General features: G+C 36.1%; 1 protein-coding gene and 1 non-coding gene across 2 annotated transcripts in view; both read left to right on the top strand.

Annotated features, from left to right (window-relative positions):
- LOC135087869 (cAMP-dependent protein kinase catalytic subunit 3) overlaps nucleotides 1–22,444 on the top strand; it is a 47,891-nt gene that overhangs the window by 7,550 nt on the left and 17,897 nt on the right. The window contains exon 2 of the mRNA XM_063982705.1: nucleotides 21,040–21,208. Within this exon, the coding sequence (XP_063838775.1) occupies nucleotides 21,040–21,208 (169 nt within the window). The remainder of the gene's footprint in view (nucleotides 1–21,039; nucleotides 21,209–22,444) is intronic.
- On the top strand, nucleotides 657–729 carry Trnaa-ggc (transfer RNA alanine (anticodon GGC)). The gene has a single exon. It is a non-coding gene; the product is annotated as a tRNA-Ala (tRNA).

Raw genomic sequence — 22,444 nt, 5'->3', positions numbered from 1 at the left:
TTTCACTCAAAAACTACTGAACGGATTTTGTTGAAACTTTACAGTATTATTGTTTATAACCCAGATTAACATATAGGCTATAATTTATGACGATATGTGACAAATAAATTTCAATAAATAAATAAGACGTGTCTAAAAAGCGCAATCTATCGTCATTGGTTAAAATCTACAGCGCTGGACAAACTACTGTTTTTGACGTTCGTAAATATTCATGCGGGGGAAGCCGTGAAACGCCATCTATCAACATGATATCAAACAACAGATTTTACGAACTAAGGAGTAAAACGAGGTCCACGCGTACGAATTACTAATAAAATTAATAATATTTGTATTCATCTGGTCTTACTTGACTTTTACTTTACGTATGTCATGCACGATGACATTTGCGTCAATATTTGTGTACGTCCCCACTAGGCATAATTGGGATGTATTTTTCTAATTTGTCATAAAGTTATAATTTTCAAATTAGTTTGAGATGCGACTCTTAACGCTAAAAATTAAATAACTATGTAAAAGAGCTGTTTCATCTTAACTGACAGTTAAATATTTGCAACAATATTTCTGTTAGATGTAGGGTAGGTATACTTAACATTGATGAAACAAACGCTGGCCGTAACAGCGTATTACACTTGAAAATTTCGACGGGTTCATCCAGTGTCTAAGTAGCTCAGTTGGAAGAGCAGTCGCCTGGCAAGCGGAAGGTCGTGGGTTCAATTCCCGCCTTAGGCAGTTCGATTTGTTCAAGTTATTTATAATTTTCAAATTTGTCATAAGTTGTGAGAAAGCCTGTAGCTACAACTGGGAAAGTATGTGTCGCCACTGGTGACAATCGATATTATTTATGCCATTTATCCTCAGTGGCGACAAAGCTAGTGTCGACAACCGAGAATAGACGCCAGTTGCGAGGTGACCATAGGTCCCAAGGGGAAATGTACGTGTACGTGCACCACGAGAGGTGAAAACCAAAAGGTAGAGGCTTGAGGATCAAGGCCCTAGAGTGCTGAAGGGTACGCCTGGCCGTCAGCCAAATTTTACGTCGCACCATAGAGGCAGTTCTGCCTGTATTAGAGGAGTGGGTGCGACGGCATGATCGCCTCACACATAGGGCGACCCAGGTTCTACCGGGCCATGGGTGCTTCGGGCCATTCCTCCATCGTATAGGCCGAGAGCCTGTAGATGGTTGTCAGTTAAGACTGCAGTCTTGGCACGTGATTCACCGCAGCAGACTGACACGCTCCAACAGTGCCCAGCCTAAGCGAACGAGCGGCGGTTGGAAATGACCTCTCCCTACCAATCGGGAAGAGGCGTGAGATAGATAGATAAATTGTTTATTTGTTGTAACACACACTTTTTTAATGCTTTTAACACACACATTATGTATAGTTGCTATTGAAATTCAATTCAATATCGAAATAAAGTTAGTTAGTCAAGAAACACACATAGGTGACACCACTGGTATTTTGTTACACAGGTTAGTAATAATTTCAACAGTTGCAACATAACAAAAGTGACGAAACAACAGAAGATAAAGATGACTAGCGTTTCAAATAGTTCCCTGCGTCAGAGTGATGTGTGCCGCAGCGATGCAAAAAGCAAAGACCTCAGTATAAACACTACCCTCAAAATGGCAGAACACTTATTTTCAGCTTTTGCTAGAGAACGCATGAAGCGTACAGGTACGGAATGAACCCGCTCGCTTTCGGAAACAATATCTACATTAGTATAAAATATATTCTTATGAGACAAATAATCTTATGGTATAGTGTGCTTACTTTCTGTGAAAGTGTTCTTTCACAGAAAGAAGCAGTAGAAAGCGGGAGCGAGAGGCCTCAGCCGACACTCCGGTTATCCGCCGCCGACACCCTGGGCGCAAGAGGACAGCTTATGGTCTCCAACTGTCCCTTCCTAACAGGCCTCGGTTGCTAGACATGGAGGTGTCTGGTGGCGGCTAATTACGAATGCTACAGGCAACAGCCAATGGCGATGTCCCGCGTTCCCTCATATCACTCATATGGATCATGGCAGAAACAGTCAGGTTTTTAGTGGGTGTAGGGGCTACCCACCTTCTGGTAGGAAGAACCCCACATAACCCACTAGCTGCCCCCGCAGCTGGTGGGTATGAAATGTTATGCATTTTCCGGATAAAAAAAGAATAGTTAACAGGAAAAGTTTGTTTTGAATAGAAACGATTTGAAAAAATCTCTCACCATTAAATTTCAATTTTTTTCTGCTGAACATAGGCTGTATAAAATGTTCTCAAAATAGTAAAAAACCTTTGATAATTTACTATTTGATAAAGAATTTATGTATTTTTATTATTTATTAGGACTAATGTATACCATGATTTATAATTATGGAGTCGGTGTTGGAAGATTTGAAGATTTTATAGTTTCCTTGAGCTGTCACTTGACAGCCTGGCACACTTTTACGATGGTGGATCAAAGTATTTTGGTTTGACTATAGAGCGTGAGAACACGCACACAGTCACAATTATTTTAGTGTGAATAAAAATAGCATCGAAATTACCTAAACTTGACATGCCACGCTAGACGTAAACGCTCTTAAGCATGATTTGCCGTTGTCGGTAGTACATTCACTTAAACCCAGGTAACTATAGGTCAACCAGGTGATCTGACAGATATTGGTTTGCGGTTTAGTGCCATTATTTCCACGCTGAATAACATCGGGTTTACTTATTTACCTTAATCAAACGTCACGACTAAACAGAGCATTGAAAAATGTTTATTTGTAATACCTACTTGCATGATAAAACAAGCCATTGTATTATGAAATATTTTCTATTGTTGTTACAATAATGTTCTCCCTATGTTATGTAATCTCGTAGTTAACTGGGTAATAATATTGAGTGTTAGTATAGTGTTAAAAAAGTAACAAAATTTTTATCAACCTGTAACCCTTTTAAAAGTCAGCACTTCAGGTTTGTCAACAACCGGCTATGTGCGTATTGTGCGTGCACCTAGTAAACATAAACAAATTAATTTTGAGCGCTGTCGTGTCTTATGTAACATCCTGCGTCCGCGCGTCTCGCGTTAACGTTCGCGTCGCGACTTGCGACCTGCGCCTGCGCAAACGCGTGTAACTTTCTCCGCCGGTACTGCGCAGCCGTGACATTGCCTTATCGGCCACCGTGCCATGTAGGGGTAATCACACAAGTTACGAACAATGCACACAATAAAAAAATCAATTGCACTGCAGTATTGTTTGAGCGGAACATGCATAGAATTTCAAACAACAATTGATAAGAGCGCGCTCGTTTTCATCCATAAAAGCTATGCAACAAATAGGCTATTGCAGGAAATATATTAATTTACCTAAAACAACCTTATTAATGTCTTTCAGTTAAAATTGCCTGTCAATTGTTTCAACAAATTACCTACCTTTAATAAGAAATTGTTCGAAAATATAATATTAAGTATTCATAAAATGTTTACGATTAAGTAAACTGTAGCTTTTTACAGTTTCTCAAGTGGATATTTTAATGGGTGAGGTTTCTTTAATTCTTGAAATGATACTCGTATGAAGAGCTCATTGTAATAATGCGGTATACTAAATTATCATAAAATTTGCATTAACACACAAAATGTTTCCCACGTCTTCCTTTTCACTCGATCTCTTCGCTTCTAGTAATGAGCGACAGGGATAATGGTCGGTCTGGCACTTAAAACATTCAACGGGATGATTTTTGTGTCAACAGCCATTAAGTCTGTAAAAATCAAATAACGCGTGAACTAATCGATAGTCGCGTCGAAGTGGTTATGCAACATTATTTAACGCACGTACCTAGTGACGATTTTAGTTCTATTAGAAGAAGCGAAAAAGTGAAATGTTTTCGAGAGTCGCACGAAAGTGGGGACGAGAAGCAGTATAAGGTGAAGCGGGTGTTTGTCAGCGGAAACTTGATAGGCAACGGATTTCACAAGATATTCCTGTGTCGCACAAACGTGATTAACATGCTCCGCTGCCTTGGGGTCTCTACGCGATGTGCGATGCTGCTCACTGCCGCGGTATAACGCTGCTTGTCCGTTAAATCATCCCATTTCTTATCCAATTTCACAATATCTCCAACGATTCGATTACCTAGTCAGCTATAAGAGGATTGCTGTTATTGGCAGAAGTAGAGTAAAGCGATGCACATTTTACTCGGCGTTTATTTTGAAAGAGCGATTTCTTCAAAGTGAGAGATAACAACAAGTGAAAAATTACCTGACGAAATTCAGGCAATCTATTGTGTGTCCTAATAATCTATTTAATGATATAAAAAGAGGTGATGTGGTATAAACTGTGCGATTTTCCGTTAAAGCCGACCTACTTCGCTGCAGAGCGTGCTCCCACGCTTCTGGGAAACGCTCGTTAGTGTTTTGACAATTTATTAAGCGTCAAATAAGACGTGCCGTCATAAAAGTTAATAAAACACGAGTTGTGTATTTAACGTGTCTTCAGTAAAACTGCGCTTTGTTCGTCTATATAATAATGTTTATGTGCGTACAATGTTCATACATATTGATGTATTTTCATACATGTGTTATAAATTAAAATGTACCTTCCGTGTGTAAAATATGCACATTATAATGATACATAGTCACTGTCTTGACATTAAAGGATATATTACTTACAGTCTTCAGGTATACAAAACAAATCTAGGTGCTATTTTTAAATTGAAACCGTTTAAATAAGTAAAAAATGTTTCTGCTTAGAGCAGTCCTATAGAGAACTGAAATAAAGTTTCCATCTTTCAAATCATGATTGTATTTCATATTTTTAACGTTCATTAGGGATTACAAAATAAATAATGTTTGTTTTGCGTTAGTCATAAATTCATAATAACACATGTTGATACGCTTCTTGTTTCCTTTTGACGTAAATACAAAGCCGCTAATGAAACCATTATTATCTTATTTATAAACTGAACGTTTCATCAAAGTATGATCCGGGCATAACAATCTACTTGTTATTTTTGGGTTTCTTATGGTGTGAGCAGATGTGAGTTATGATATTACATTCTATTGGACTGTACGTCAATGATTCTATTTAAATGTTCGATGAGAAAAAAGCTTCGATAAGCTGGCTCTGCGAGAACATAGCAAAGTTGTTGTTTAATGGATCTATACCAATCGTTATGTATATTTTTGCTGTCTTGGTAAAAACAATAGTAAGAGATAGTTATTTATTTATTTAAAGTAGGTACAAATTCAAAAATATTTTTGTTTGAGAAGCGACTCTAATCGCTAAGAAATTTTAATTACAATCCAAAAATAAACTGGAATTAAGTAGTATCTGATTAATATCGGTGAAAATACATTAATAATATATGTAGGTAGGTAGTTTTATAATAAAATATTAAGTTAGTTAAGTTACAACAAATTAACAAAATATTTTTGAATGACTTTTCTAAAGCTAAAAAAACTTTTAAGTATATTCAGTACTTTGGAAATACTTAATGACTTATGAGAAACTTAAGCAACCGTAATCGTGTAAAATAAAAGTAGATGATTAAAACTAGTGATGGGCCGACTATGGTCTTTGCCGACTAACCGACTAGCCGACTAATCGGTTTTCAAATTGCCGATTAGTCGGCCGACTAATCGGCAATGCCGATTATTCTAATACCTACTTGTCCGAAGAATAATATCTAGATTTTCTCAAATAAATATGAATATCTAGATTTCTAAAGAGACAAATATAACTTCTTGAGAAATGAGATTACTTTAATATGAGAAAAAATAAAAAGCAACATTACAATCACCTAACAGTACCTAAGGTAGATGTCATAATTTTCGACGGCGGAGGGGTCAGAGGTGGTGACAATATGATCGCCTCCTGCTGGGCTAGGATGCGTGCCGTGATATTATTCTTACTTATCAACGTCAAAATGTATGGACAAAATTGCACTTATCGTGGCACGCATCCTAGGCCCGCTGATTCCTCTCCACCCTCCACGGTGATGGTCAGCGAGCTGGGGGCTGGGGGTACCCCCGCCTGCATAGCACGGACTACCACCACCGTCGGATAGGCAGGGCCCGCCATAGGGGGGCAATTGCCTGGACGGACTGTGATAGTTGATGGCTTTGTCCGGATTCCCATAGTACTTCACACTAAGGCGATCTCTTCCAATGAGAGGAGCCCCACATAATCTACCACTTCCCCGCAGGATAGGTATGCAATTCCATGCATTTTTTCCCCGAAAAGAAAGTGTCATAATTTTTATATGGACAAATTAGAAAGAAAGAAATGTTTATTACGATGAACATCACTCAGAGAACAAAGAAAGTATACGGAAAAAAGACAAAAATAGCACATAAATATTACAAGGAAATAAAAAGTGAACTGAGCAGTGCCACCCTGATGCAACAGCGATGCCAATCGCAATGGGACTCCACTCAGCATATGCCGTGGCCCACGGTGGGGAAGGCCACGACGCTGGTTTTATTTTATTTTAATTACATAAACTTTACACATTTTTGATGATTTCCTGGTAATTTTAAATAATCTTAACTTTGTATGAAATTTAGACTGCCAAAATTTTTAACCAGGTGAAATCACTTTTTACTGATTTTTTGCAGTAAAAATTGGTTTAGATAAACGCCCTTGGTCTACCTCATAATAATCTTGGGGATTATGAGTTAATTTCATTCACATAGGTACATATTTAATTTTGAAATGCGCCGATTATAATCGGCATATTTTTCCGAATAGTCGTCACTAGTCGGCCGACTATAAAAGATGCCGAATAGTCGGCTTTCCCGACTAGTCGGCGACTAGTCGGCCCATCTCTAATTAAAACTGTTGTAATTCAATACCTACATCTTATCTAATCCTAATACTTCGTAACTAGTAACTAGGTACTAGTGGTTACATAATTAAAGAGGTTCATTGACAGGTTACGATTGATTTGATCACGTGTTATTGAGTAAGAAAAAAAGTGTTAAGATAAAGTTGAAAGTAGCTAATTAAGTTTGTTGTCTGTTATTCATAATTACTTATTGATAAGGTAATACTTTTATTAACTTAAGTACTTACTTTATTTATGTTTAGGACCTATTGTGCGAACTTAAAGAAATATAATTTGAATTATGACGTAAATAGGTTGAATACTTTAAACTTGTTTAATCGAATTTACAAAAGTTTTCCCAACAAAAACAATAAATACGAGCGTCATTGTTTTCCATTGCGTTTGTTGACGTGTTTAACTGTTGATAGATTTGTATCTCTGAATTATCATCATACACATGTTGTTTAAAGATTCAATCGAGTATTCAAAACTGTTATGAAAGATTAGTACGGGTATATCCACAGCTGCCAAAACGTGCCGCGGAACGGAACTCGAAATAATACAACATAGGATTTTGCACCCTTCGCCGACGTCACCCATACATCCATCCATCGCCGTGACGTACTTCACAAGACACGTTCCATCACAGTTATATTTACGTCGAACTTATAACAATCATAAAACACCATAACTTTGATTTAACGCGATTTTCGCAAAGGCCTCAAAGGAACGTAGGAGACCAATAAACAATTTTGTTTAACGAGATTTTTATGCCGTGTAAATTTTATTGAGCCGTAAACATTATCTTATCACTATCACGCAGGAAAAAGTGCCTTTGATTTTATACATTAGCTTGCATGCTTGCAATGAAGTTAGTTTAAATATTGAGAGAAATAAATAAACTAATAAGTAAGTATTTTGTTAGAGATTCAACTTTAAACTTGGTCAATCACATAAAATACTGAATTCTGTTGAAATACTCCAGTTTTCCAGTTATTCAGTTTCAAGTCCATCAAAAACTTGTAGAACAGCCTATTGTAATGTAACGTGTAGAACAAAGAGATGTGGACTAAAGTAGATCTCAAGCGCAGGCGCATCCGGACGCTCAGTTAATTACTTCCCGAACCTCGTAAGCGGCGTGATAAAAAGACAGCTCTACCTTCTACTCTACTATTATTTAGGCCAGGAGCTGAGGGTTGCGATTGATTTTTTAGGTAATGTCAAAAAGGAACTTCCACGATTTTATGGATATAGTAATTGTTTCAATTATTATTGATGATAAAATGACGACTAGACTTCCTACAGATCACCTATGCTATGATTTAGGAGTCAGATAATTACCTACATAATGCAATCTACAAAAATATAGCTTATGTAATAGTTATTATTTCATTATAATAATATAATCTTTATGCTTGATCGTTATTTTAATCTGAAAGCTGACAAGTACACTAATTTGTTACGTGCAACAATAACTTTAGAATAGTTTGTCGAATTAGATTCGAGCTCCTAGCCTATCAGTGCTGGTAACCGCCATTCTCTGCGATCAAAGACCATTGAACTGCTGAACCCATGAATATAAAGCACTTTTATTTACTGTCCACTTGCATTAAATATTCATTGCTTACCTGCAAGAAATTAGCATAGGACCGAGTCCGCTATGAAAGGAAATTATCACTTTATTTTAATTACAATTGGGGCTCGTTTGAGGTGATGGAGTCAAATAAGTGGAGTACTATGTGATTTGGGTAACTAGCGCCACAGCTTTGTGATTGCTACACTAACAATAAATTAATACTTCAGTATTATATATTTATTTATATTTCCTTAAAATTGTAGTCAATACTGTATTACTCGTACTACTGCACAATGTAAAATTGTTTCTGGTTTCAAATAAAGATTTTTATTTATTTTTTATAGTACAAGATATCAAAACCTCTGGAGTTGTCATGTGATTATGATAACTTGCATTTACGGGTTAGATTTTCCAGATGTTATAAGCGAGCATAAACATGGCACTTTATTTTGAACCGTATGGTAGCGTGTTGACTGTTGTGATCCTGTAGCTCGGCACGCGATGGAAAATGTTAAAAACCTTCAACTTTGTCACGAAACACCTCATTTCTTCAGAAACTAGTCATCGGTAAGTTACATTTTAATAATGACGGAGTAAAGCGTAAGAAACTAGCCGAAAGTCCTGCCCACTTGCGTGATGTGTTGCGTGTTGCGTGGTCGCTCTAGGTGGTGTCAAGTTCCGGTTACAATGGCCACAAAGTAAGGAACGCAATTTAAACTTATGCTGTTTTAATTGTCTTGCCCAAGGGTAGAGTGGCATTTATAAATGTAGGTCTACGTGGACATTGCGTAAAGTGTAAATAATTTAGGAATTCACGTAGATTTTTGCTGTCGCAGTATCGTTTTATATGTAGAAAAATGAGTGTATTATTGAGCACTACAGTTTTATGTGATTACTATAGTCAATATCAAATATGTACATACTTAAATCCAAGAAATCTGATATTGTGAACAGGGACCTAATCACGATCGCTTTCAATGGGAATCTCTATGCTTATTAGACTTCGTTACAGTGGGTAACTCGTTTAACTTTTATCGAGAATTGGATGTACCGTGTAACATCGATTAATGGTGAGTTACACAATTAGGAAGCCACCATGATAAATATCGATGTTCGGTTTTGCAATAAGTAATAATAAACGATTAGTCTAGCTACATGCATACAGCTGATGCTATGTAGGGCAGGTTAACGAGAGTAACCGCACCCGCGGCGGTCGCTGAGATTTGAACGAGCACCGGTTATGTGTTATGTCATGTATTACAATGCAAATCGAGTACACGTTATCTCATTTTATAAAAGCTACTCGTTACACTAGGGATGTCAACTTAAAAAAAAACAGTAGTGATTTTTTTAGTACTGTCGATTTTATTGTTCAGCTTATATCGAAAGTACCTACCTACCCGTAAAAATTAGGTACCGATTTTGTTGTTATTGGTTTCTTTGACAAACCTATGGTTAGCAACCCTAAGTTCTATTGAAGAAATCCGCAATACATATTTCTTGTTATTATAATAAAATAGAGACAATAGATGAATTGCTGTTTTTATTAGTAACTACATTAGACAGTAATAGTCATTTAGACAGAGTTAATATTAGACTGCTGATGTAACTTCCAGAAATGGCTTCAGAGAGTGGTGATTGGATCAGAACAATACTACTCTACGGCCTTCGGCTATCTTAATAATCTATTCTTAGGTCACTCTCGATTAAACATAGCCCAGTAATTCTTTGTGGTGGTTTGTTGTGTTAGCCATTCAAGCGTTAAATAAGTAGTCGCGTCTGATTACGTCTTAATTTATAGTACAACACTATTACAACTGTTGAGGACAGTGAGGGATCAGAGGTAAAGGCGTGAAAAATACAAGAAAATATCCAAGTAAATTATTCGCGTTTAATTTCGAGACGTTGCTTACAAGACAGCTATCAAAAAACAGGTTTATTCTTAAAAAAATTAAATAAAAAAAGTATAAAAGGCAAAGAGGTTCGGTTTGCCACAACAACAATGCGCCGTTTGGAGAAATGATACAAAGTTCATTCATATTTTAAAGAAAATGGGTCTGGGATGGCAGTTTGGAAGACATCCAAAGATCACATTGACTGGATCCTTGACACGCGGTGAATGGTTACATTTAGTATTCGGCAACACGGATTTGTGCTTTCGGTGACAGTGACGAAGTAACTAATTGTGCGTTGAAGTACAAAATAGGAGTCGAAGTGCATCAAACGAGTCCTAAACGTCATACTAGAACTTCTACCTTCTACCTAAAGCTTCTTACAATTTAACCTTTATTAATCTTTTACTGACTTAAGTATTCAACGTTTCTCTCTTGATGAAAGACAACCAAAAAACTTATGTGATAAGACTCGCGATGTACACACAAAGAAATATCCACAAGATAACGAGTTTGTAGACCATTAGGCACGGCAACAACGCGGGGTTGTTAGTTGTTACCGATTGTTATACACAGGAAAATAAGGGAGTTTGTCGATGTTACGCGGGTGAAGCTGAAATTATAAAAAATACTAGCTTTCCGCCCGCGGCTTCGCCCGCGTGGAATTTTGTCTGTCACAGAAAAACTTTATCGCGCGCGTCCCTGTTTCAAAAACCGGGATAAAAACTATCCTATGTTCTTTCCCGGGACTCAAACTATCTCTATGCCAAATTTCATCAAAATCGGTTGCGAGGTTTAAGCGGGAAAGCGTAACAGACAGACAGACAGACAGAGTTACTTTCGCATTTATAATATTACTAGCTTTCCGCCCGCGGCTTCGCCCGCGTGGAATTTTGTCTGTCACAGAAAAACTTTATCGCGCGCGTCCCTGTTTCAAAAACCGGGATAAAAACTATCCTATGTTCTTTCCCGGGACTCAAACTATCTCTATGCCAAATTTCATCAAAATCGGTTGCGAGGTTTAAGCGGGAAAGCGTAACAGACAGACAGACAGACAGACAGACAGACAGACAGACAGACAGAGTTACTTTCGCATTTATAATATTAGTTGGGATATTATAGTTGGGATTTCTACATATGACACAGTTCTGTCATACAAGATGAACGCCCGTACACAAACATTACTATGAGGTCTCACAGTGCACGTGGACACATAGGGTGACAATCACAGAGCTCTATTTAACGCTGTGCGTTCGATTTGCTGCTTCACTTAAACAGGCGTCGTTTGTGAATACGGGCGTTAGTTAGATGAACGATTATGTAACTCTCTTCTTTCTTTCTTTCCTCCGACAGAACTGAATAAAAACTTAAAATTCTCCGTGTTGTGTCTACGATTCTGACATTGTAAAACCTTGTTGCTCTCGTTTGTTACTATGTACCTATTGTGATATTTAAAAGAAATATGCATTAAATCTTTGCTTCGTTACAGTCAGTTGTTGGATGCTTCGATTATTTATGTTGATGTATAAAGATGAATGTTGATAAATTCTCGAAATAAAAATAATACTTATCGTGTCAGTTTCTCCTCGCCAGACACACAGGACAGCTGCGGTGCGGGCTCACGTCACGTCTGCAAAAATACATATCTACACTCTACATAATGTTTTCTATCTCGATGATTTATTTATTGCTGGAAACACTGGACACGAATGCGTGTGGGAGTTTTGGCTCCTTTTATTGGAAAGTAAAATGACTGTCATTTATTGTATTTTTACTACGAATACAAAGATGTTGTTATTCAAAGCCTGCTAACTTCTCCAAATGTATAGTAAATTACTAAACCGGTTCGTAGAAGAAGTAGGATACTGAACTTAAATTTATGATTCTACTAGGATTCGGAGTGTGTTTTACATTAAGTTCTAAGTAAAAGAACAAAATAAAATAAGTAGACTAGTAACAGAGCTTGTTGTGGCGCTTGATGGTCTCGAAACACTGGTAAATAAAAAAGTATTATAGGTAATGCAAGTCCCTGAAAGTAAACTTAATCTTTAAAGATTTATAAAAATACTTATATCAGCTCAGGCAGTTACCGGTCGTTTCAAAATGCATCTTCAAAGAATAATGAGTTTGACGTTTCTACCTTATGTTAAATAGCTGTTTAGAAGGTTTATTTTAGAAAATCTAGTAAGCAAGCGTCTACAGCTGGCGGCAGCCGTGAGTTTGACTGTGCGCGTGCGTCAGTCTTTGAGCCGCTGAACGAAAACATAAGTAGTAGGTATTAGAGAAACGTCTAGGAAAGTCGCTGTAGACATTCGTTGCTTGGCACGGATATAATGTATATTTTTAATCAATATTTAAATTCATGAAAGTTAGAATTAAATAAAACATGGAAACATGGTCTCTATCATAGAGGTGTTAATTGAGTTTATGGAGATGCGCTTAGAACGAAAGTTTCGTCTTTCATCTTTCACCGAGCTTATCATTTTGTGTGAGTGTAAGTGGAAACATTCCAACATTTGAGTCGGATATAACAATAGCGATTCATAAACAATAGTCAAAGGTGAATGTCGTTGCACCTTTCGAATTTCCAACAGTGTATTCTTTCAATGTTGCGGTCCAATCGTTATTTCAATTTCATTTAATTACCTACCTGTGTTCAATTTGTGGGTAAAGTTATTACGTGCTGTAATTATGTACGGTATGCCTGATATGTTTGACTTTGGTGATTGTCAATGTCAATGAATAATGAGACAATTCGGGCGTGAATGATCCGGAGGAGGTTGGCGTGGTCGACTGCGCGTGCACAGGGCCAAGGTCAAGATCGACTCTTTGTTATCTCTACGAGATTACCTCTTACCTACCCAGGTGACTTAAAACAAATACAGTACTTAATTGTTGCAAAGTTTACTCCAATTAACTAGCTTCTAACTATACAGGGTGTTTAAATCGTTGGCATCACACTCAGATTAATTTAAAGCCTGTTAAAGCCTACCATTTTTTTAAACAATAGTTCATCTTGTATGTTGTATGTAAAATGTGTGACCATTTTGCGAATGGAACTGAATGTGAAAGGGATCGCATGCGAATGGGACCGTTTTTTAATTCGTGACGAAATGCGATTGGAAAGAAAGAATGTTTATTTAGTCCAAAATTATTATAAATAAGACAACAAGAAGATCAGATCCGTATACATAAACTTGTTTTTAATTTTGAACCAAATTGGGACGGTCTGCGTCAAATCCATACATAGTAGGTATCTACATTCCCCAAAAATGAGTAGTCTTAAATTAAAAGGATGCCAATGATTTAAATTTCACCCTGTATACGTAAGTAAGCACTGTGGTGAACAGTCCGTATTATAAGATTCATTACGCAGTGGAGACCGTTGTAGCCAGGCGGTCTTTTAAAGGTTAAAACGACTCATTTCAATATGAAAGTTGAGAATTTACAGTTCTATGGAGCTATAAACAAAACATCTATAGCTGTCAAATCCGGAAACTATTTAACATTATCAGCATTTATTATGCCCAGGAAAGATTAAGAAAGTGGTTTGTGATCTGAGGAGTTAGAAAAGTAGTGACGGTAAAGAATCATATTCTATCTTCAAAAACATAGCCCTCCTTCTGGCGCAGTCGGGTAAAATCGACGTTTGGAGAGATAAAAAGCTTTTACTTGCTTTGTACAAATATTTACTACAATACGTCAAAAGTCAGTCAAACTCCATACAAAACACCGATTAAAGTTTTAAAGTTAACCTTAGCCTGTGTATTATATTCTTAACCGTCGATGTCATTGTGATTAGGAATTATGCCATCGAGAAACTAGGTGTGAGATGACCACTGCGTCATGTTGAGTGGCCTATGGAGTGAAAGTGGTCTTGTCGACTCGATACGGCTGCCCTTCACTCATTGAAGCTTAAAAGATTATTTTATTACGATAACTGTCATTATTATTGTTACTTTACTTTTTTACAATATTTGCACTAAAAGTGGTATAAGAGCACTTTTAAACTTTAATTTACTTTATGATCACATTTTTATTATAATTCAACACTAATGTAATATTATGTATTAATAATTATCACTAAATTGGTATTTCACGTCGATATACATAAACAATTAAATTGCATGCCTGTGTGTTTTATACGAGCATATTAATTACTTATAAAATAACTGTATTTTTATAAGGTGGATCGATAAAAATAATGCTACTAAATGTTTTGCATACAATCATTCTGGGAGGCCAACAGTTCATAGATACAACAGTATGTCCAGGTACACGACTCTACCAACATTGTTTACTGCATGATAATGAGTGGAAGATACACTGTTGATGGAAACCGATTGTAATTTATTAACTAGACCCAAGAACTTTATAGGAACTTTAATTGACATTGAAGTTCGCTTGAAGCACGTTGTACGTGTGTATGTTGTACTACCTTTGTAGTGGAGTTCATTACCCCCTTATGTTATAGTTTAAGCTTCCGATATTAATATAAGCTACTGGGTATTTTACTGTTAAATAGTTACATATGCCAAACAACATTAGACTACATACTAAGTATCCTCATGATTTCATGAACGAACCTAATACCTATACGTTTATTGTTACTATTATATCCTCAGTTGCTAAGATTTTTTCGACTGCAATAGGTAGTTATGCTTTACTTTATTTAACCCTTTCTGTTTCAATTTAAGAATGAGAATGTTTAGTTATTCGAATGGATTATTGGATTTCCGAGGATTTGTGTAGCGAGGCCCGAGCGGCCTCGCCCGGCGACCTAGTCAGTCGGCTGCCCTTCTATCGAGTCCTTCCCTCCTCCAACCGTTGATCTATATTACCTCAATGATTCAAATTAGATATGTGTTGTACAGTCAGCGTCAAATAGTTCGTGACTCCCAAAGTACAAATAAAAAAGTAGTCACAAAGTTCGCAACACGTACAACTATAACTTTTAAAAAAAATAAAACCGACTTCAAATGCGTGAACACAAAAAAAAACTAAAAATTAAAAATATTGCGTATAAAAAAGTTCATCCCCAATTTTCCACCCTTGGGGGTGAAATATTTTCTTCAAATTCGCATGAAACCACCCTTTTGATAATACATATTCAACAAAAAAATAATCGTTCAAATTGATTTATAATCGGCGGAGATATTGCGTATAAAAAAGTTCATCCCCAATTTTCCACCCTTGGGGGTTGTTTTTTCTATTATTAAATTTAAATGGGACCACCCTTGAGGTATTACCTATACGCCGAAAAAAGATTTGTTCAAATCGGTTCATAATTGGCGGAGTTATCGCGTAACAAACATAGAAAAAAAAAAAAAAAAAAAACATACGGGTCGAATTGAGAACCTCCTCCTTTTTTTGAAGTCGGTTGAAAATAAGGTTCGGGTGTCACGACTATTGACACTAGTGTCTATGAAGAAACAATAATTCTTATAGTGTATCAGCCTACAATAAAAATGTGCCTATTTCTGTCGTCTCTACATTTGAAGATGATAAAAGAAGTCATTTATTACATAAATATTTATTTATTTCACTGCACCAGCTAAGTATTTTTTTATTTTATTTTATTTATTGAAAAAGATACACCAACGACATATAACTTTACATATAACAATAATACAGTGTTGAGTAGGTACAATATTAAAATATATGCCTTTACAGGTGGATACATCATTTCCCATTATCGAACGTTGACTCGAGTTTAAAGTAGGACATTAATTAAAGACAAAATTAAGGAAAGAAACAATAAATATTAGGTACATAATATTAATTCCACACACTTCCTCTTGAAGCGGCGCTCCGATTCATCAAAGATATCGATGTCAGCAGTATTAATATTATTGTAAGTGCGTATACACCGGTACAGCGGAGCACAACTACCCAGGTTGGTTCTAGAATGGGGCATGTTGAATATGCTAGACATATGATGTCTAGGGATGTGGTATGGGACAATAAGACCAATCTGTTGTAGTAAACTTGGACAGATTAAATTACCGTGAATCAGCTTGTGTAAAGTCATAACATCTAAGAGTTTACGTCGGTTCTCAAGAGAACACTTTTTAAAATATTTTAGTCTGGTGTCATAGTCAGCTCCACGGGGACAATCTCGACATTTATATACAAGATAGCGAGTAAAGCTCTTTTGTATGCGCTCAATTCTTTGAGAGTGAGTACTGTAAATGGGATTCCATACATTTGAAGCGTATTCCAAGTTACTGCGGACAAGAGCGTTGAAGATTATTATGAGGGTGTTAATATTTTTAAAGTTTTTGGTGGTCCGCTCGCTTGACATAGCCCAATATTTTCCAGGACCTTGTTATTATATTGTCTAAATGCTCAACAAAGGTCAGTTTGCTGTCTAATGAAACACCAAGGTCTCGAACAGTATTTGATTCTTTTAGGGTCTGTCTGACAATTGAATAATGAGATGGTAAGACATTCTTCTTTTTCGTAAATTTTATATGTGTGCACTTTTGCGGATTGAGAATCATTTTGTTGGTAACGCACCATTCGTGCACGGCATCAAGATCCCTTTGTAACAAAGAAGCATCTGTCTGATTTTTAATACATCTATATAATTTTAAGTCGTCAGCATATATAGAGATATTACTAAATTTTACATTCTTAGAAATGTCGTTTATAAAAATTAAGAAGAGGATTGGCCCGAGATGTGATCCCTGCGGGACGCCTGAACGAGCAACATAATCGTTCGACTTAAATCCATGAATTGTAACAGTTAGAAAAGAAAATCTGATAACAAATATAATAATCCATCTTTAAATATGCATGTTAAAAAAACATTGTGTAAAGGCGGCCTAAGTGTACAATCGCACTTCACTAAAATAATTGTTTATATTAACAGCTGTTGCAACTTGGTATACATTCTGAAACAGATTATTTTCTCAGCAGCCATCAACACTTTCTGCCCGAGGAGTCTTGCGCAAGGGACAGAAAATAACGCACTATGGGGAAACTCTGTGCACTACGTCACTGGCATGGCATCTTGATTCTCGATACACGTGTTACGTAAATTAAACCTTAAAAATAAAAATATTGGACCAGTAGCCTTCTGTTGTTAGCACAAGGACCTGTTACGAAACTAAACATGAAGTTTATTAGAAAAATAATTTTACTCACATTTGTCTGATAGCAGATTTAAAATATATTTTCCTCTAATTTTTCATTCGTGTTTCCACGTCTCTTCTTCTCGACCTTTAAAAACATAGGTTAATTCAGTGTGATATCATAACTGTGCGTCTTATTTGAGTGTAATATATGTGACATGTCGTCAAAACCGTACATAAAACGTAAAATAGTGTTCCACTTCTCACGTGGTAAAGCTGAAATAGTATGGTCGGATGACAGTCGGGAGAAAACTCATTACGAGCGGCAACTTCAAACGGAGTAGATGATAATTGACTGTTATTGGCCGCCCACGACCCGGTGGGGACTCTACAATACTCGTTAAACTGCAAATAAATCCCCAGTGCAGGAAAATCATGGACGATTCTTCCGTTGATTTCAATATCTTGTTCTTCATCAGTTGTAATTTTGCCTCTTTATGAAGAATGCCGCATAAATATTTAACTCACACAAATGCCCCATTCCATTTTCCCAAAGATTACAAAAATAAAAATATTATATTAATAAAATGTAAACGCGCAAGGGATGGATGATGTAGGTACTCCCAAAAAATCCTTTTAGGACTATTCTGAGGAATAAGTAATTAATTAGTAAATTGAGAAAGTAGTGCCTATGTGGGTAGGTAGGTTTTGGTTACCTATAGACTATCCAGTAGGTTCTCAACACTCATTGGCCAACTAGACGTCACGTCTTTGTCTGAGTTGTTTGTGTTTCATCAGCTCCAGCCATTAGTCATTCAGTCTTCGCGGTCTGCCCGCGCCGCTGCAGTTGATCAAGACAAATGGGACGCAAAGGATTTCTTCACACTGTTCTCTGCTTTGGCAGACTTTGAGTTGGCGTTTAAACAAAATTCAAAAAGATTTGACGGCCGCCATGACTGGATTAGGGACGCCAACGCTGGATGTACTCGTGAATACAGCTCCCACTTATTTATATTTGTTATACTTACTTGCATTAACTGCAATATTGGGATAGCTTATTTATGTAAAACAAAATATTTATAGTGTTATAATTTCCAAAATGTTTTATAAATAGAGTGTTGTATCATAATCGTAAAACTCATTCAAGGCCACTAAAAGAAAAGTAAATGCATTAAACAATTTTATAATACAAGTAGTCGCATTCAATCTTTGAGTAACCGCCAATAAAACAATTTTAGTGCCGTAATAAATATTACAGAACAGTTCCGAAGTAGGTACGATGAAATGGTTTTTACATTCCGTGTGATTGAATTATTTTTGCAATTTTGTTCGAAATAAAGAAGATAGCACAGGTAACACTAGCGAGCAAAAGAGTTATGCGTAGTAATTAGTATTATATTTATTATCTGTGATAATGAGTAAACACACTGACTGAAAAATTAACGAAAAAATTTTCACTCATTTTATACCAACTTTTAAAATAAAAAATATGAACTTACACTCACTTGATGTTCATAACGCCTAGGAGTGATATCATTTTGGAGGGATTGCCTTGTTATCACAATATACTCGTACGTGTATGCTAGCGGATTTTAATTACCATTAACAAGGTTTAATGAACGGTTGACAAGGTGGTGGCTATTATTAGATGTTATTCAGTGATGATATGTTATTTTTAGCTGACATACCCAATACCTGATAGATTTCTGGTTTATATTTTTGCGTCTATAACAGTGTAGAGGTATTTTAATATAGTTACTTTTTCTTTATAAATAGTAGCTCGCGGGTCGCCTTACTAACTTCCCACCAAAATTTAAAACATTTTATCAACCAAAAATATAGTCTGATCACCGAATAAATTAATTTAAGTGCATGATATGAGATGAAGGCCAAGAGCTTCTAAAAGCTGTTTTCGTGATTTTGAAAAGAGTCCTTGGTAACAAACTAACAAATAACAACGCAGTGCGAATTAAAGTGCACTTGAAAAAAGTATCAGATAATATCAGTCTCAATTATAGTATAATGCAAAAAACGAGTTTTAAATAAATGTAAAAGTATTCTACTTAAATTCACTTGTCACTGCAACGGTGTTGGGAAACCACGAGCTGCCATTAACTTTCAATATTGGCCACAGATTTAGCGTTATAATACACTATTTTCTGTAGGGTTGCACAATGGCTTTGGAATTAACTAGGTAAATTATTAAGCCATGCATAAAATTATAACACAGGCAGCGCAAATTTTAGGATGAGTAGGTATTTGAATGTAAAAATATAGTGTGGTAATGTAATGTAATGATAGCTTAACTATAATTATAATAGCTTAAATTTTTTACTAAAGGAACTAAAACGTAATGATACGTCATAATCTTTGGAAGACTCTACATTACAAAATTAGCTGTCGCTCTGTTCTTACTTTTTATTAAAGTAATAGAAAAAGTTTATTAAGTATGAAGTAAACATTAGATGGATCTAAAGTAAACAAATATTTTTAGAATAATCGATGAAATAACGCTACGCATGTAATAATGAATGATAAGGAGATATTATTTTTGTCTATTGCGGCAACCCTACTGCTATTGAGATGCGGTTAGAACTTAGAGCATTAATAACAAACATTACTCTAACTCTTTGAGATAGGTATCGGGATGAGTCACGCGAGCAATATTGAGAGATAGACAAACTCCGTGAGCGGCACTGAGCCCCTGAGTGACGGTTGTTTGCTTATAATTTATTTTTCACCACGTCATGGCTTACATAGAACAGCCAGTGTTCTATAGTGTATAGTCTAGTGTGTAAAATAATCGTACATTTATGTACTGTGAGTTAAAAATAATAATTCAATATCTGTTCGATTTGTCTACTAAATACCTACTTGTATGCATGCAAGCCTTTCTCCCGTGTTCTTTCACACTTATTTATCATCTCTATTATACCTTGGCGTTAAGGTACTGTTATTTTCCGTGCTGTTCCCGCTGTGGTTTAAAAGATTTTTTTAATTCTAAAGATCCTTGTGACAACCATGAAATATGCGATGTGCTGCATCATGTGCATATGGGTCCAAACCCATATGTCGTACCTACAGTATTTTTGCTTATTGTTAAAGAAAGTTGATATATCTTATTATGAATATCGTAGTGCTTCGAGTAATAAATAATCAAACAAATAATTCAGCTTGTAAACGAATTGGCTGTTTTGTTAGAATCAGAGCTCGTGTTTACATATCGGCAGCACATTACCACCGTAACAAGCCCAAACGCTCGGAATAATTATTTACGCTACGAATAAAGCCGGTATTTCTTTCAGGTGACTCAATACCACTTCTTCTCTGAAACAATTTTTATTAACAACATGATAGATATAATGCTTTGGAATATTACAAAGAAATGTTTTCAAACTTTGTTTTGAATGGGTTTTCACATCGGCAAATATTAGGGAAGATATTATTAAAGGAATGCATTAAAGCAAATGCTGATCCGATAAATGTGTTGAACCGATGCATTTTCATGAAACAATTATTTCGTTCTATCAATTACTTTCATGAAACCTTGTACGAGTTGCACACTTAACTTTGTCTGTAACTATAACGATAACCGATGTTTTTAATGGACTCGGATAGATTTTTGACGTTTGGAATAGTTAAAGTAAGATGGTACAACCCAGCCTAAGTATTAACTGTATTATAAAATGGCTTTTTCTCTGGCAGGCACTGGCACATTCGGCAGAGTTTGCCTGTGCCGTGACAAGGCGGCGGACGAGTACCTGGCGATGAAAATCCTCTCCATGGCAGACGTCATCCGTTTGAAGCAAGTCGACCACGTCATGAACGAGAAGAGCATCCTGGCCGAAATCAATCACCCATTCATAGTTAATTTGTAAGTATATTTTTATTTATGGTGTTTGTTACTAGCCTGGAATCCAAAACAGCCAACCATACTACTTATTGAAAACAAATTACCAACGATGCTTAAACAAATCACTATGTTAGTCAACTTTGAAAAATAAAAAAATTGTGTCGTGAAAATGGTAGCGCGCAATGTCTTGTGAGAAAAAGCAATTGCCATTCGATGCTGATTGTTCGAATAAAAATAAAAATGTTTCTAAGTGGCCAGTTCGCAGGCAAGATATTTGCGGAATATTGTAGGACCGATCGATGATAAAAAAACGAGTGATCTTGTATCTAAAAAAAAAGTTATGGATTGGGGATGCGTAAAAAGAAAGTAGGCTGCTACTACCACCACCTCACCTCCTACTAGGCCAGAATGTAAACAACGCCTGTGCCATCTGATTACGTGTTTATTTGCCATTTTAGTGTAATTTATCGTCGTGTACATAAACTATTTTGATGGCTAAAACGTGCATGCACTTGCACGTGTTTTTTGTACGAGTGTAAAAATAGACCGTATATCAAGCGAGTAGCATTCCGGTTAGGATAACTTGCAAAAGTCGGTTCTTTAATTGTATTACGTAGTAATCTTTATCATGACAAACGAAATGGATCTCGGTACTAAGACAAGGAGATTCTACCATAAAAATAATTTATGAAAACTTAATTGAAATAAAAACTAAAAACCTAAATACTTTCCTATATTTATTGAAGACGATGCGTCGTTAAGTTAACGGAAGTATGTTTTTTAAAGAATATTAGTAATTTGTAAATACAAATGAACTAATTTCAAATAGTCCCGTTAACACCTCGTGTAAAAATATTCTTGTGTTACGAGTGGGTTCGAACCGGCGTTCCTCGATTTATGATTGTTTGTTCTATAATTAGCTGCCTGCTATAATCTGCAATGCCATAACAAAAATTAAATAATGCATTAGTTACTGCTGCCATCATAACAATTAGGCTCGTATTTATTTTGCGAACAAGGCCGTCGACCGTTTCAAGTTCAATGTATACTGCTAGGTACTCTAAGAAGCCGTACGATATTCAACTGGCACTGAACTGAATGTAGAGTTGGTTAGTAGACGTAGTACCTACCTATTAAGTCATTGAAATGTTCTAGATGATTAGATAACTGCAAAATATTACCAAACTATCTGATTTTATTTTCATCTCAACCTACAAATATTTTAAATATTTGTAAAAATAATACCCAAAGATTAGC

This window comes from Ostrinia nubilalis, chromosome 3 (assembly GCF_963855985.1).
Source record: "Ostrinia nubilalis chromosome 3, ilOstNubi1.1, whole genome shotgun sequence".
In the NCBI taxonomy this organism is placed as follows: domain Eukaryota; kingdom Metazoa; phylum Arthropoda; class Insecta; order Lepidoptera; family Crambidae; genus Ostrinia; species Ostrinia nubilalis.
The sequence above is the reverse complement of the archived record's forward strand: the minus strand, read 5'-3'. Positions and strand labels throughout refer to the sequence as shown.